Source organism: Oncorhynchus mykiss, chromosome 6, assembly GCF_013265735.2.
Source record: "Oncorhynchus mykiss isolate Arlee chromosome 6, USDA_OmykA_1.1, whole genome shotgun sequence".
Classification (NCBI taxonomy): Eukaryota; Metazoa; Chordata; class Actinopteri; order Salmoniformes; family Salmonidae; genus Oncorhynchus; species Oncorhynchus mykiss.
This window is the reverse complement of record NC_048570.1, coordinates 84,993,681-85,011,526: the sequence shown is the minus strand read 5'-3', so window position 1 is coordinate 85,011,526 and position 17,846 is coordinate 84,993,681. Positions and strand designations below refer to the sequence as shown.

The window sequence follows — 17,846 nt, the reverse complement described above, 5'->3', positions numbered from 1 at the left end:
AACCCCTCTCCTCTCCTCTGTCCTGTGTTCTACTGCCTGAGACTCCTCTCCTCCTTTCCTCTCCTCTGTCATGTGTTCTACTGCCTGGGACTCCTCTCCTCTGTCCTGTGTTCTACTGCCTGGAACTCCTCTCCTCTCCTCTGTCCTGTGTTCTACTGCCTGAGACTCCTCTCCTCCTTTCCTCTACTCTGTCCTGTGTTCTACTGCCTGAGACTCCTCTCCTCCTTTCCTCTCCTCTGTCCTGTGTTCTACTGCCTGAGACTCCTCTCCTCCTTTCCTCTCCTCTGTCCACTGTTCTACTGCCTGAGACTCCTCTCCTCCTTTCCTCTCCTCTGTCCTGTGTTCTACTGCCTGGAACTCCTCTCCTCTGTCCTGTGTTCTACTACCTGGGCCTCCTCTCCTCCTTTCCTCTCCGCTGTCCTGTGTTCTACTGCCTGGGACTCCTCTCCTCCTTTCCTCTCCTCTGTCCTGTGTTCTACTGCCTGGGACTCCTCTCCTCCTTTCCTGTCCTCTGTCCTGTGTTCTACTACTGTCTGAGACTCCTCTCCTCCTTTCCTCTCCGCTGTCCTGTGTTCTACTGCCTGAGACTCCTCTCCTCCTTTCCTCTCCGCTGTCCTGTGTTCTACTGCCTGGGACTCCTCTCCTCCTTTCCTCTCCACTGTCCTGTGTTCTACTGCCTGAGACTCCTCTCCTCCTTTCCTCTCCGCTGTCCTGTGTTCTACTGCCTGGAACTCCTCTCCTCTCCTCTGTCCTGTGTTCTACTGCCTGAGACTCCTCTCCTCCTTTCCTCTCCTCTGTCCTGTGTTCTACTGCCTGAGACTCCTCTCCTCCTTTCCTCTCCTCTGTCCTGTGTTCTACTGCCTGAGACTCCTCTCCTCCTTTCCTCTCCTCTGTCCTGTGTTCTACTGCCTGAGACTCCTCTACTACTTTCCTCTCCTCTGTCCTGTGTTCTACTGCCTGGAACTCCTCTCCTCTGTCCTGTGTTCTACTAACCTGGGACTCCTCTCCTCCTTTCCTCTCCGCTGTCCTGTGTTCTACTGCCTGGGACTCCTCTCCTCCTTTCCTCTCCTCTGTCCTGTGTTCTACTGCCTGGCACTCCTCTCCTCCTTTCCTCTCCTCTGTCCTGTGTTCCACTGCCTGGAACTCCTCTCCTCTCCTCTGTCCTGTGTTCTACTGCCTGGAACCCCTCTCCTCTCCTCTGTCCTGTGTTCTACTGCCTGAGACTCCTCTCCTCCTTTCCTCTCCTCTGTCATGTGTTCTACTGCCTGGGACTCCTCTCCTCTGTCCTGTGTTCTACTGCCTGGAACTCCTCTCCTCTCCTCTGTCCTGTGTTCTACTGCCTGAGACTCCTCTCCTCCTTTCCTCTCCTCTGTCCTGTGTTCTACTGCCTGAGACTCCTCTCCTCCTTTCCTCTCCTCTGTCCTGTGTTCTACTGCCTGAGACTCCTCTCCTCCTTTCCTCTCCTCTGTCCTGTGTTCTACTGCCTGAGACTCCTCTCCTCCTTTCCTCTCCTCTGTCCTGTGTTCTACTGCCTGGAACTCCTCTCCTCTGTCCTGTGTTCTACTACCTGGGCCTCCTCTCCTCCTTTCCTCTCCGCTGTCCTGTGTTCTACTGCCTGGGACTCCTCTCCTCCTTTCCTCTCCTCTGTCCTGTGTTCTACTGCCTGGGACTCCTCTCCTCCTTTCCTCTCCTCTGTCCTGTGTTCTACTACTGTCTGAGACTCCTCTCCTCCTTTCCTCTCCGCTGTCCTGTGTTCTACTGCCTGAGACTCCTCTCCTCCTTTCCTCTCCGCTGTCCTGTGTTCTACTGCCTGGGACTCCTCTCCTCCTTTCCTCTCCACTGTCCTGTGTTCTACTGCCTGAGACTCCTCTCCTCCTTTCCTCTCCGCTGTCCTGTGTTCTACTGCCTGAGACTCCTCTCCTCCTTTCCTCTCCTCTGTCCTGTGTTCTACTGCCTGAGACTCCTCTCCTCCTTTCCTCTCCTCTGTCCTGTGTTCTACTGCCTGAGACTCCTCTCCTCCTTTCCTCTCCTCTGTCCTGTGTTCTACTGCCTGAGACTCCTCTCCTCCTTTCCTCTCCTCTGTCCTGTGTTCTACTGCCTGGAACTCCTCTCCTCTGTCCTGTGTTCTACTAACCTGGGACTCCTCTCCTCCTTTCCTCTCCGCTGTCCTGTGTTCTACTGCCTGGGACTCCTCTCCTCCTTTCCTCTCCTCTGTCCTGTGTTCTACTGCCTGGCACTCCTCTCCTCCTTTCCTCTCCTCTGTCCTGTGTTCCACTGCCTGGAACTCCTCTCCTCTCCTCTGTCCTGTGTTCTACTGCCTGGAACCCCTCTCCTCTCCTCTGTCCTGTGTTCTACTGCCTGAGACTCCTCTCCTCCTTTCCTATCCTCTGTCATGTGTTCTACTGCCTGGGACTCCTCTCCTCTGTCCTGTGTTCTACTGCCTGGAACTCCTCTCCTCTCCTCTGTCCTGTGTTCTACTGCCTGAGACTCCTCTCCTCCTTTCCTCTCCTCTGTCCTGTGTTCTACTGCCTGAGACTCCTCTCCTCCTTTCCTCTCCTCTGTCCTGTGTTCTACTGCCTGAGACTCCTCTCCTCCTTTCCTCTCCTCTGTCCACTGTTCTACTGCCTGAGACTCCTCTCCTCCTTTCCTCTCCTCTGTCCTGTGTTCTACTGCCTGGAACTCCTCTCCTCTGTCCTGTGTTCTACTACCTGGGCCTCCTCTCCTCCTTTCCTCTCCGCTGTCCTGTGTTCTACTGCCTGGGACTCCTCTCCTCCTTTCCTCTCCTCTGTCCTGTGTTCTACTGCCTGGGACTCCTCTCCTCCTTTCCTCTCCTCTGTCCTGTGTTCTACTACTGTCTGAGACTCCTCTCCTCCTTTCCTCTCCGCTGTCCTGTGTTCTACTGCCTGAGACTCCTCTCCTCCTTTCCTCTCCGCTGTCCTGTGTTCTACTGCCTGGGACTCCTCTCCTCCTTTCCTCTCCACTGTCCTGTGTTCTACTGCCTGAGACTCCTCTCCTCCTTTCCTCTCCGCTGTCCTGTGTTCTACTGCCTGAGACTCCTCTCCTCCTTTCCTCTCCTCTGTCCTGTGTTCTACTGCCTGAGACTCCTCTCCTCCTTTCCTCTCCCCTGTCCTGTGTTCTACTGCCTGAGACTCCTCTTCTTGTCCCCTTTTGTTCATCTATCCACCCTACTCTGGTCCCGAACGCCACTCCTCTTTTTTATCCTTCTGCCCATTTTCTTTACTCTTACTCTTTACCCTTTACTCTTGTCAGCTGCCCTCTCTCTCCCTTTCCCCTCTGGCTGGTCAGCTCCCCTCTCTCTCCCTTTCCCCTCTGGCTGGTCAGCTCCCCTCTCTCTCCCTCTCCCCTCTGGCTGGTCAGCTCCCCTCTCTCTCCTCTCCCCTCTGGCTGGTCAGCTCCCCTCTCTCTCCCTTTCCCCTCTGGCTGGTCAGCTGCCCTCTCTCTCCCTTTCCCCTCTGGCTGGTCAGCTCCCCTCTCTCTCCCTTTCCCCTCTGGCTGGTCAGCTCCCCTCTCTCTCCCTCTCCCCTCTGGCTGGTCAGCTCCCCTCTCTCTCCCCCCTCTGGCTGGTCAGCTCCCCTCTCTCTCCCTTTCCCCTCTGGCTGGTCAGCTCCCCTCTCTCTCCCTTTCCCCTCTGGCTGGTCAGCTCCCCTCTCTCTCCCTCTCCCCTCTGGCTGGTCAGCTCCCCTCTCTCTCCTCTCCCCTCTGGCTGGTCAGCTCCCCTCTCTCTCTCTCTCCCCTCTGGCTGGTCAGCTCCCCTCTCTCTCCCTCTCCCCTCTAGCTGGTCAGCTCCCCTCTCTCTCCCTCTCCCCTCTGGCTGGTCAGCTCCCCTCTCTCTCCCTTTCCCCTCTGGCTGGTCAGCTCCCCTCTCTCTCCCTCTCCCTTCTGGCTGGTCAGCTCCCCTCTCTCTCCCTCTCCCCTCTGGCTGGTCAGCTCCCCTCTCTCTCCCTCTCCCTTCTGGCTGGTCAGCTCCCCTCTCTCTCCCTCTCCCCTCTGGCTGGTCAGCTCCCCTCTCTCTCCTCTCCCCTCTGGCTGGTCAGCTCCCCTCTCGCTCCCTCTCCCCTCTGGCTGGTCAGCTCCCCTCTCTCTCCCTCTCCCCTCTGGCTGGTCAGCTCCCCTCTCTCTCCCCTCTGGCTGGTCAGCTCCCCTCTCTCTCCCTCTCCCCTCTGGCTGGTCAGCTCCCCTCTCTCTCCCTTTCCCCTCTGGCTGGTCAGCTCCCCTCTCTCTCCCTCTCCCCTCTGGCTGGTCAGCTCCCCTCTCTCTCCCTCTCCCCTCTGGCTGGTCAGCTCCCCTCTCTCTCCCTCTCCCCTCTGGCTGGTCAGCTCCCCTCTCTCTCCCTCTCCCCTCTGGCTGGTCAGCTCCCCTCTCTCTCCCTCTCCCCTCTGGCTGGTCAGCTCCCCTCTCTCTCCCTCTCCCCTCTGGCTGGTCAGCTCCCCTCTCTCTCCCTCTCCCCTCTGGCTGGTCAGCTCCCCTCTCCCCTCTGGCTGGTCAGCTCCCCTCTCCCCTCTGGCTGGTCAGCTCCCCTCTCTCTCTCTCCCCCCTCTGGCTGGTCAGCTCCCCTCTCTCTCCCTCTCCCCTCTGGCTGGTCAGCTCCCCTCTCTCTCCCTCTCCCTTCTGGCTGGTCAGCTCCCCTCTCGCTCCCTCTCCCCTCTGGCTGGTCAGCTCCCCTCTCGCTCCCTCTCCCCTCTGGCTGGTCAGCTCCCCTCTCGCTCCCTCTCCCCTCTGGCTGGTCAGCTCCCCTCTCTCTCCCTCTCCCCTCTGGCTGGTCAGCTCCCCTCTCTAGTTGTAGGTAGGGCAGCTGATGGATGGTAGCTATCTCTCTGCAGCAGGGGTGTGTGTTGACAGCGAGAGCCGGTAATGTCACTGGACCATAATCGAACATTGCACCTCTGAGCTGAAATATACCAGAACTGGCCACCTAGAATTAAGCACCATTTAGACACAGATACACGCAAGCTGTCTCTCTCACATGCACACACAACAGACACACACACATGCACACACAACACACACACACACAACAGACACACACACATGCACACACAACAGACACACACACATTCACACACAACAGACACACACACATGCACACACAACAGACACACACACATGCGCACACACAGACACACACATTCACACACAACAGACACACACACATGCACACACAACAGACACACACACATGCACACACAACAGACACACACACACACACACACACACACACACACACATTCACACACAACAGACACACACACATGCACACACAACAGACACACACACATTCACACACAACACACACACACACATTCACACACAAATCATAGAACCATAAAAGTCATCAATAAAACAACAGTACATAAAGGTAAGCCTTTTTAATGTACTTTTAAAGATGGAAGGGAAACAGCAGGTCTGGTGCTCCTTTATCAGGGCCAGAGATGTGTGGCTAGTCCCAGACTGTACCAAACCTGTCACACTGGTGGCAGCAATAGACTGGGTTACAGCCCTGTGGGATTCAACTGGTGGCAGCAATAGACTAGGTTACAGCCCTGTGGGATTCAACTGGTGGCAGCAATAGACTAGGTTACAGCCCTGTGGGATTCAACTGGTGGCAGCAATAGACTAGGTTACAGCCCTGTGGGATTCAACTGGTGGCAGCAATAGACTAGGTTACAGCCCTGTGGGATTCAACTGGTGGCAGCAATAGACTAGGTTACAGCCCTGTGGGATTCAACTGGTGGCAGCAATAGACTAGGTTACAGCCCTGTGGGATTTAACTGGTGGCAGCAATAGACTAGGTTACAGCCCTGTGGGATTCAACTGGTGGCAGCAATAGACTAGGTTACAGCCCTGTGGGATTCAACTGGTGGCAGCAATAGACTAGGTTACAGCCCTGTGGGATTCAACTGGTGGCAGCAATAGACTAGGTTACAGCCCTGTGGGATTCAACTGGTGGCAGCAATAGACTAGGTTACAGCCCTGTGGGATTCAACTGGTGGCAGCAATAGACTAGGTTACAGCCCTGTGGGATTTAACTGGTGGCAGCAATAGATTAGGTTACAGCCCTGTGGGATTCAACTGGTGGCAGCAATAGACTAGGTTACAGCCCTGTGGGATTCAACTGGTGGCAGCAATAGACTAGGTTACAGCCCTGTGGGATTCAACTGGTGGCAGCAATAGACTAGGTTACAGCCCTGTGGGATTCAACTGGTGGCAGCAATAGACTGGGTTACAGCCCTGTGGGATTCAACTGGTGGCAGCAATAGACTGGGTTACAGCCCTGTGGGATTCAACTGGTGGCAGCAATAGACTGGGTTACAGCCCTGTGGGATTCAACTGGTGGCAGCAATAGACTGGGTTACAGCCCTGTGGGATTCAACTGGTGGCAGCAATAGACTGGGTTACAGCCCTGTGGGATTCAACTGGTGGCAGCAATAGACTAGGTTACAGCCCTGTGGGATTCAACTGGTGGCAGCAATAGACTAGGTTACAGCCCTGTGGGATTCAACTGGTGGCAGCAATAGACTGGGTTACAGCCCTGTGGGATTCAACTGGTGGCAGCAATAGACTAGGTTACAGCCCTGTGGGATTCAACTGGTGGCAGCAATAGACTGGGTTACAGCCCTGTGGGATTCAACTGGTGGCAGCAATAGACTGGGTTACAGCCCTGTGGGATTCAACTGGTGGCAGCAATAGACTAGGTTACAGCCCTGTGGGATTCAACTGGTGGCAGCAATAGACTAGGTTACAGCCCTGTGGGATTCAACTGGTGGCAGCAATAGACTAGGTTACAGCCCTGTGGGATTCAACTGGTGGTAGCAATAGACTAGGTTACAGCCCTGTGGGATTCAACTGGTGGCAGCAATAGACTGGGTTACAGCCCTGTGGGATTCAACTGGTGGCAGCAATAGACTAGGTTACAGCCCTGTGGGATTCAACTGGTGGCAGCAATAGACTGGGTTACAGCCCTGTGGGATTCAACTGGTGGCAGCAATAGACTAGGTTACAGCCCTGTGGGATTCAACTGGTGGCAGCAATAGACTAGGTTACAGCCCTGTGGAATTCAACTGGTGGCAGCAATAGACTGGGTTACAGCCCTGTGGGATTCTCTGACTGCTTCTGTAATGACACCCTATTCCCTACATTCCTTGTCCCCCCAACTAATGCTAATGACCTAATAATACCTGCATGTTGCCTAGGGCCTGAGTTTTTCCAGTCACATTCCTGCCCCTGATGGTTGCTGATCAGAGGAGCATATATTTCCCTCTGAGTTGCATTCCAACAGCCCTTCACATTCCAACACCTGAGAAGTTTTCTGTGCGCCAACCTGGCTCTATTCTCACCCTTTAATGGTGATTTCAGACAACTTGTCCCTTGTAATATTCGTTATGAATAGATAGTGTCTGCCGTTGGTGTTTCCCTTGGCCATGCTGTATGTTCATCACAGATTTGACTGGCGTTCAGTTTACGCACGACTCCAGAGGAAGCCTACGCTAGCCAGCGCTAGCCCCGACATGAGCCAGACTGGAACCGTCACTTACCCAGCCAGTGTCCTAAATGGCACACTATTCCCTATGCAGCTCACTACTTTTGACCGGGGTCCCATATGGTTAGGGTGCCACTTTGGACACCGCCCCAGAGTGCATATCTACTACGTCTGCCGTCCAGACGTAATGTGTTGATTTAGGCCCAAGTAGCGCCGTCCAAGGAAGACAATTGTATCACCTGTCTCCGAATGCAATCGCTCCACAATGACTACTTGTTTGTTCAGGGGGGATATTTAGTCCCGCTGCGATAGTGTTGTCCTCTTGTAATGGACTTGACAGCACTGTTTGTTTTCTCTCTGCTTTGTTTGGAGTGGCGTCCATCTTGACTTTATGGAGGCTAGGAGATAAAGAGTTAGCAGGGAGGGAAGATGAGATGGTGGCATGACTCATTCTACATTTACAACACTGAGCTGTCATCTTAATGTGTCCAGATATTATACAACACTGAGCTGTCATCTTTATGTGTCCAGATATGATAGGACACTGAGCTGTCATCTTAATGTGTCCAGATATGATACAACACTGAGCTGTCATCTTAATGTGTCCAGATATTATACAACACTGAGCTGTCATCTCAATGTGTCCAGATATGATACAACACTGAGCTGTCATCTTAATGTGTCCAGATATTATACAACACTGAGCTGTCATCTTTATGTGTCCAGATATGATACAACACTGAGCTGTCATCTTAATGTGTCCAGATATGATACAACACTGAGCTGTCATATTAATGTGTCCAGATATTATACAACACTGAGCTGTCATCTCAATGTGTCCAGATATGATACAACACTGAGCTGTCATCTTTATGTGTCCAGATATGATACAACACTGAGCTGTCATCTTAATGTGTCCAGATATGATACAACACTGAGCTGTCATCTTTATGTGTCCAGATATGATACAACACTGAGCTGTCATCTTTATGTGTCCAGATATGATACAACACTGAGCTGTCATCTTAATGTGTCCAGATATGATACAACACTGAGCTGTCATCTTAATGTGTCCAGATATGATAGGACACTGAGCTGTCATCTTAATGTGTCCAGATATGATAGGACACTGAGCTGTCATCTTAATGTGTCCAGATATGATACAACACTGAGCTGTCATCTCAATGTGTCCAGATATGATACAACACTGAGCTGTCATCTTAATGTGTCCAGATATGATAGGACACTGAGCTGTCATCTTTATGTGTCCAGATATGATACAACACTGAGCTGTCATCTTAATGTGTCCAGATATGATACAACACTGAGCTGTCATCTTAATGTGTCCAGATATGATACAACACTGAGCTGTCATCTCAATGTGTCCAGATATGATAGGACACTGAGCTGTCATCTTTATGTGTCCAGATATGATACAACACTGAGCTGTCATCTCAATGTGTCCAGATATGATAGGACACTGAGCTGTCATCTTAATGTGTCCAGATATGATACAACACTGAGCTGTCATCTTAATGGGTCCAGATATTATACAACACTGAGCTGTCATCTTTATGTGTCCAGATATGATACAACACTGAGCTGTCATCTTAATGTGTCCAGATATGATACAACACTGAGCTGTCATCTTAATGTGTCCAGATATTATACAACACTGAGCTGTCATCTCAATGTGTCCAGATATGATACAACACTGAGCTGTCATCTTTATGTGTCCAGATATGATACAACACTGAGCTGTCATCTTTATGTGTCCAGATGTGATACAACACTGAGCTGTCATCTTTATGTGTCCAGATATGATACAACACTGAGCTGTCATCTTTATGTGTCCAGATGATACAACACTGAGCTGTCATCTTAATGTGTCCAGATATGATAGGACACTGAGCTGTCATCTTAATGTGTCCAGATATGATAGGACACTGAGCTGTCATCTTAATGTATCCAGATATGATAGGACACTGAGCTGTCATCTTTATGTGTCCAGATATGATACAACACTGAGCTGTCATCTTAATGTGTCCAGATATGATACAACACTGAGCTGTCATCTCAATGTGTCCAGATATGATACAACACTGAGCTGTCATCTTAATGTGTCCAGATATGATACAACACTGAGCTGTCATCTTTATGTGTCCAGATATGATACAACACTGAGCTGTCATCTTTATGTGTCCAGATATGATACAACACTGAGCTGTCATCTTAATGTGTCCAGATATGATACAACACTGAGCTGTCATCTTAATGTGTCCAGATATGATAGGACACTGAGCTGTCATCTTAATGTGTCCAGATATGATAGGACACTGAGCTGTCATCTTTATGTGTCCAGATATGATAGGACACTGAGCTGTCATCTTAATGTGTCCAGATATGATACAACACTGAGCTGTCATCTTAATGTGTCCAGATATGATACAACACTGAGCTGTCATCTTAATGTGTCCAGATATGATACAACACTGAGCTGTCATCTTTATGTGTCCAGATATGATACAACACTGAGCTGTCATCTTTATGTGTCCAGATATGATACAACACTGAGCTGTCATCTCAATGTGTCCAGATATGATACAACACTGAGCTGTCATCTTAATGTGTCCAGATATGATACAACACTGAGCTGTCATCTTAATGTGTCCAGATATGATACAACACTGAGCTGTCATCTCAATGTGTCCAGATATGATACAACACTGAGCTGTCATCTTAATGTGTCCAGATATTATACAACACTGAGCTGTCATCTCAATGTGTCCAGATATGATACAACACTGAGCTGTCATCTTAATGTGTCCAGATATGATAGGACACTGAGCTGTCATCTTAATGTGTCCAGATATGATACAACACTGAGCTGTCATCTCAATGTGTCCAGATATGATACAACACTGAGCTGTCATCTTAATGTGTCCAGATATTATACAACACTGAGCTGTCATCTCAATGTGTCCAGATATGATACAACACTGAGCTGTCATCTTTATGTGTCCAGATATGATAGGACACTGAGCTGTCATCTTAATGTGTCCAGATATGATAGGACACTGAGCTGTCATCTTAATGTGTCCAGATATGATAGGACACTGAGCTGTCATCTTAATGTGTCCAGATATGATAGGACACTGAGCTGTCATCTTTATGTGTCCAGATATGATAGGACACTGAGCTGTCATCTTAATGTGTCCAGATATGATACAACACTGAGCTGTCATCTCAATGTGTCCAGATATGATACAACACTGAGCTGTCATCTTTATGTGTCCAGATATGATAGGACACTGAGCTGTCATCTTAATGTGTCCAGATATGATAGGACACTGAGCTGTCATCTTAATGTGTCCAGATATGATAGGACACTGAGCTGTCATCTTTATGTGTCCAGATATGATAGGACACTGAGCTGTCATCTTAATGTGTCCAGATATGATCTCCTCCTGATTAAGTGCCTGAAGAGACGGTTGTATATTGGGGAACCTTTTGTCTTCTGTTCCCGAGCCGTCTATTCCGATGCCTCTGCTCTTCCACCAGTTGTTGTGATTACAACAGATTACTACAATCAGACCTGGGTTCAACTAGTATTTGATGTATTTCAAATGCTTTGTGTTTGATCTAGCTTGCCTGGAGTGCCAGATGGGCTGGGTTTGCACCATTCCATTGATTACATGTGAACTCAATCAAGCACAGATTTTTGAAGCGTTTGAGCACAGAAGGTCTGAATACAATAGGTTATTAAAACCTGGCATAAAACACATGGTATGCTTTTCAGAGCTTAGTTTCTGTCCATCACTGAGCTTGGGGTTCTCCACCTTCTTCACAAAAGCACTGCTTGATGTGGTTGTGTGTGACACAAGACTTAAAACTCACAGCGATAATTTTATTTTTCTTCCTTTTTATTTCTTAAATGAGCCATTCAGGGTGATTAGATGAAAGTGTGCTGATGTGAGGATTGTGAGCGGTGTGGTATGGAGGCTTAATGAATGTGAAAAATCATTCTAATGAGTCTTAACTGCTGAAGGAGACATGGAATATAAAAGTCAGGTCATTAGAGGTGGTAATGATGGGGAAGCCATGGGAGAGAGGGAGGTAGACATCCTGACTGGCTGACTGGCTGCAGTGCTGATGTCTACTGCCTCACAGCTGGGCACTCAGAACAATCTGACTTGGCCTACCTGCTGGGGTACGTCTCAGTACTCTGAAGTGGCTCCTTCTAATCTTCCTCCTTTCATTTGGCCACCTCTCAGAGCAGAAGAGATCTTCATTTGGCTACCTCTCAGAGCAAAGGAGAAGAGATCTTAATTTGGCCACCTCTCAGAGCAAAGGAGAGGAGATCTTCATTTGGCTACCTCTCAGAGCAAAGGAGAGGAGATCTTAATTTGGCTACCTCTCAGAACAAAGGAGAGGAGATCTTCATTTGGCCACCTCTCAGAACAAAGGAGAGGAGATCTTCATTTGGCCACCTCTCAGAACAAAGGAGAGGATATCTTCATTTGGCCACCTATCAGAACAAAGTAGAAGATCTTCATTTGGCCACCTCTCAGAGCAAAAGGAGAGGAGATCTTCATTTGGCTACCTCTCAGAACAAAGGAGAAGAGATCCTCTCCATGTCACTGACTTCTCCAATGTATGGAAGGAGATGATGGGAAGGAGAGATGGAGAGGAAGCCACTTTATAATATAAAGATGCACCCGCTGGTTTGGTGTCCAAAGAGGGCTATTTGCCAGTCACTTCTCAGAACCAGTGAAACATGGACACGTGTAGGGGTTGACTACTGCAACAATCTTTTTCCTAGATCTTATTTTATATGCTCATTAAATAAATGTGTGTAAGGCTGCCATGCGATAGCCCCCTTGGTTCTGATGTAATAGCCTACCTGACCCCTCACACTCTAAAGCTTGGGGTTTGCTCAAGATTTCCATTGATCAGACTGCTTGATTTTATGGTTGGCCACGTTCCAACTCCTCCTAGGTGCAGGAAGGCAGGGGCAGAGCCCATGGAAAAGCAAAGAGACTTATTCAGTGAGTTCTTGTGACCAGCCGTACTTACACTAGTTAGGTATCGCTTTTATAAAACTATCAGACCTGGCCTCTATACCGATCCTGTCCGATTCTGTGTATTGCCTTTCCCCCAGGGGACTGGGTTTGTGGCTGCATTCCAGAGCTGTCCTTCTCAAAATTGGAGGCCTTTTTCTGAGCGTTGTCTGTCTTTCGCAAATAGACCTCTGAGGACTCCCTTCATTGGATTGGTCAACAACACAGACCCTTCCTTCTTGGCCACGCTTGAGTCGCTGCCAATAGGGGCCTCAGCAGCTGTCCCACAGTTTACTCACAGGGCCCCCTGTGATTGGGGGAACATTAGGTTTGTAAAGCCTCAACAGGTTTGCAGTAAACACTCATGGAACCGTCGAGGCTTACCCACTCCTTGGTCAATATTTGAGGGCTCTGTAAGCTCGGAGCTCACCTCCAGAAGGCATTCCTTGAGCCTGTTCTAATTTGCACTTTGCATTAGCAGCAGGACGTCTGATAAAAATAACATCTCTGTTGGGCTGCAGGAGTTTACATTCATATAGACATCCACCTTAATAAATCCTCAGTGGAGCAGTATACAAGTACAGGCAGCGGAGAGGGGTCAACAGGGGTCAACTGGGATCAAGCTATGTTGTGCAACTTGTTTTTTGCTATTTTCACATTTTAGAGGGCAGAATGTTTTCTGTCCTAGAGCGCGCTCTATGAGTTGTGCTTTTGTACACTCCCACACAGGGCCTAGTCTATATAATGCATGAGTGTTCTATTGTGCCATATTGTGTTTATTGATGAAACCTCAGCCGTTGTCTCCCTCTCTTCTCTCCGCAGATGCAGCAGCTGTTCTATGAGAACTACGAGCCCAACAAGAAGGGATACATCCGCGACCTCCACAATAGCAAGATCCACCGGGCCATCACCCTGCACCCCAACAAGAACCCGCCCTACCAGTACCGCCTGCACAGCTACATGCTCAGCCGCAAGATCGCCCAGCTCCGCCACCGCACCGTCCAGCTCCACCGTGAGATCGTCCAGATGTGCCGCTACGGGGCGGCCGAGCCCAGCCGAGAGGACCTGCAGCTGGGCATGCCTCCATCCTTCATGAGGTTCCACCCTCGGCTCCGCGAGGAGGTCCTGGAGTGGGAGTTCCTGACGGGCAAGTACCTGTTCTCCTCGTCTGACGGCCAACCCCCCCGCCGGGGAATGGACTCCTCCCAGCATCTGGCCCTGGATGACATCATCATGCAGGTGATGGAGATGATTAACGCCAACGCCAAGACGCGGGGACGAGTGATCGACTTCAAGGAGATCCAGTACGGCTACCGGCGGGTCAACCCCATGTACGGGGCGGAGTACGTGCTGGACCTGTTGCTCCTCTACAAGAAGCACAAAGGGAAGACCATGACGGTGCCGGTGAGGAGACATGCCTACCTCCAGCAGACCTTCAGCCAGATCCAGTTCAGAGAGGAAGAGGAGATGGACGACAAGGCTCTCGCCAGCAGCATCAACCAGGACTCTGACTCCCTGTCCTTCCTCTCCAACTCCCTCAAGATGTTTGTGCCCTTCAAGCTGTCCAGCTCTAGCCAGGACCAGAAGGAGCCGAAGGAGCCTAAGGTCAACATACTGGTGCCGCTATCCGGACGCTACGACATCTTTGTCCGCTTCATGACCAATTTAGAACGGGTGTGCCTGATCCCCAACCAGAACGTCAAGCTGCTCATCCTCCTCTTCAGCACCGACAACAACACAGAGCGGGTCAAGCAGGTGGAGCTGATGAGGGAGTACCACATCAAGTACCCCCGTGCCGAGATGGAGATCCAGCCCGTGTCGGGCTCCTTCTCCCGGGCCTTGGCTCTGGAGGTGGGCTCGGCCCACTTCTCCAACGACTCGCTGCTCTTCTATTGCGACGTGGACCTGCTCTTCACAACCGACTTCCTCAAGAGGTGCCGGAGTAACACGGTCCTGGGGGAGCAGACCTACTTCCCCATCATCTTCAGTCAGTACGACCCCAAGGTGGTTTACGCCGGTAAGGTGCCCAGTGAGAACCACTATGTGTTCACCGCCAAGACGGGTCTGTGGCGTCACTACGGCTTTGGCATTGTCTGTGTTTACAAGGGCGACCTGGTCGGGGCCGGGGGATTTGACACCTCCATCCAAGGGTGGGGTTTGGAGGACGTGGACCTCTTTAACAAGTTTGTCCAATCAGGGATCCGGTTGTTCCGGAGCACGGACCCGGGGATCGTACACGTTCACCATCCAGTAGTGTGCGACCCCAACCTGGAGCCCAACCAGTACAAGATGTGCCTGGGCTCCAAAGCCTCGTCGCACGGCTCGACACAGCAGCTGGCTGAACTGTGGCTCGAGAAGAATGACCACGGCTTCCGGAAGGTCGGGAGCTCAAATAATGAATCCCTCAGGACAGCGTGAGAAAGCACTCCGGCCAGGACTGACAAAAGCAGTATGTGGAGTCCCCCAGGCCTGGGTGTCTTTCCCTCTTCCCATTTGTCTTAGCAGCATTTTTAACTACCTAATTTATTTTTTACAGAAACAAAAAAGACTTGGATATATTTTGGAAATCTGCTTTTTTTAAAGAAAACACATGAACGTTGAACTGACTGAAACAAACGTGACTGTAGAAGATGTTTTCATTAATGCTGAAAATAAAGCATCTCGATGAGGAATATTCCTTTGGATGAGCCTACCATAACTCTGGACGCAAGAACAACGTGCTCTGATGTCTTATTCTACCAGTCTAGTAATAAAGACCATTCTGTGTTATTTGTACAGTAACCTTGTCTCCAGGTTGTTGCACATATAAGCCTGGGATTTCAACAATTCAAAGTTTGCCTTAGTGGGAGTGACCATAGAATTCTATGGCAGTGACCTACTGAGTCAAGTACCTGTCATCATTTAATTTGAGCAAATCACACGACTGTGAGGCGTGTTATGGGAGATGATTGGTTGGTAGATTAAGCCAATGCGCCAGGAGTTACTCACAGTCATTCTGTATTGACTAACGAAGGCCAGGTTTGATGCGTTGGTCCATCAGACTCTTCCCATTTGGGCAAAAGTGTCTGGGAACTACATGATCTATAAAGAGAGTATGGGGGGGATGTGGTGATATTCGGGGTTATATTATGTGTACCTCAGTGATGTGCATGTACAAGCTCTTTAAAAGGTGTAGCGTTTGTCTTGTGCGTGGAGAAGATGGGTGTTGTCATCTTCACAGACCAGCAGTGCTCTAAATGGAACTGTACTCTTGATTGTGAATGTTTACAGGAGGTTGACATGAACAAACATTTCATCATTGAAGAAGGTTGACTTAGATGAAAAGCAATTTGAATTAAGACTAAAGGGCCATTTTGATTCCTTTTGATTTGTTTATAATAAAGAATAACACTGTTGTTTTTTTCAATTGATTTTAGATGTTCTTTTTATTTACTTCTGTGAACACAACTGCTGGATTTAATATCTGCAATTCATCTTCCGCTGTCTAATTTATTGAATTTGCAGTCTCCATTCTGTGTTACCTGACTGTTGGAATATGTATATTAGAAACATTGTATACCCATCTGTTGTTGGATTGTTGTTTTTCCATTTTCTTTCTCTCTCAAACTCATCTGATTACCAAAGAGTTTTTGCACAGTGTGTTTTAGGTGTTGTGTGTCATGTTGTTTTCTAGGAGGTGCAGGCACAAACATGACATGAAGATGAAGAGGTATAGTGAGTGAGGAAGCACCTTCCTGGCTCCAGCTCTTTGCTCTCATGAGGAATCTAAGGCCTATATCAAACTAGTCATCCAGATTTAGGAACAAAGGAAGAGGAAGGCCAGGGAATGCTGTGCTCCTTCCTAGAACTGGAAGGAATTCTAAATCATTTTAGAACCCTTGGAGTGAATTCCAGAACCTTCTCAGCACCCATTGGTACAATGAATTAGAATAGAACTCTTAGAATGAAATCTGATTTTATACTGAACAAAAATATAAATGCAACAATTTCAAAGATTTTACTGAGTTACAGTTCATATGAAGAAATCAGTCAATTTAAAGTAATTAATGAATCTACGGATTTCACATGACTGGGAATACAGATCTGTTGGTCAAAGATACCTTAAAAGAAATGGGCCTCACAATGGTCCTCAGGATCTCGCCACGGTATTTCTGTGCATTCAAATCTCCATCGATAAAATGCAATTGTGCTTGTTGTCCATAGCTTATGCCTGTCCATACCATAATCCCATCGCCACCATGGGGCACTCTGTTCATAATGTTGACATCAGCAAACCGCTCACACACATGATGCCATACACATGGTCTGTGGTTGTGAGGCCGGTTTGACCTACTGCCAAATTCTCTAAAACAATGTTGCAGTCGGCTTATGGCAACAGTCAGCATGCCAACTGCATGTTCCACAAAACTTGGGATATCTGTGGCATTGTGTTGTGTGACAAAACTGCACATTTTAGAGTGGCCTTTTATTGTCCCCAGCACAAGGTACACATGTGTAATGATCCTGCTGTTTAATCAGCTTCTTGACATGCCACACCTGTCAGGTGGATGGATTATCTGGAAAAGGAGAAATGCTCACTAACAGGGATGTAACCTTTTTGTGAGTATGGAACATTTCTGGGATCTTTTATTTCAGCTCATGAAACATGGAACCAACACTTCACATGTTGCGTTTCTATTTCTGTTCAGTGTAGAACTCTGAGAATGAATTATAATTCTATGAATTATCTGGTCCCTGTCCATATAGCTGTCTATTTAGGAGAATGTCTTCTGTGCAGCAGCAGCACTCCCCTGGTTTAAAGGTCTCCTCTACTCCACACAGTCTTTACGCCCAAGAGAAGACAGGGTCAGCTACACTTGGAGCAGGAGGGACAACTGTGCTCTACCATAATAGTCTTGGTTTTCTGGGGATTTTTAATATTTCTGTTGTTCATTCAGCTCTGTCCAACTGGGAAAGGTTTTATATTTAAGAAATAAAATGAAAAATGTTTATCAAAAATGCTTTTGTTGTGGTGGTGTACTTGTTTTAGATAGGCATTCATTGACCATGTGGCCATTTTAAATGATGACCGTTGCATTTTACAGGCAAGACATGTCAAGACATAACAATAGTAGTACTAACTTTGGTGATGACTGTCAAAGCTTGAATTTGACAAATTACAGTAGGATCCATAAATGTACCCTGGTCCCAGATCTGTATATTCTATCATGTCAACTCCTTGACAATGAGTTGGCATGATGACATAAACTGATCTGGGACCAGGCTACCATAAATGGGCCTGGACAAGA

The 17,846-nt window shown here is 48.9% G+C and overlaps 1 protein-coding gene across 1 annotated transcript in view; it reads left to right on the top strand.

The window, feature by feature from the left end:
* LOC110514692 (chondroitin sulfate synthase 1) overlaps positions 1-16,661 on the top strand; it is an 89,219-nt gene extending 72,558 nt beyond the window's left edge. The window contains exon 3 of the mRNA XM_036981269.1: positions 13,381-16,661. Coding sequence (XP_036837164.1) covers positions 13,381-14,976 — 1,596 coding nt within the window. The 3' untranslated portion in view covers positions 14,977-16,661. The remainder of the gene's footprint in view (positions 1-13,380) is intronic.
* Positions 16,662-17,846: the final 1,185 nt, after the last annotated feature.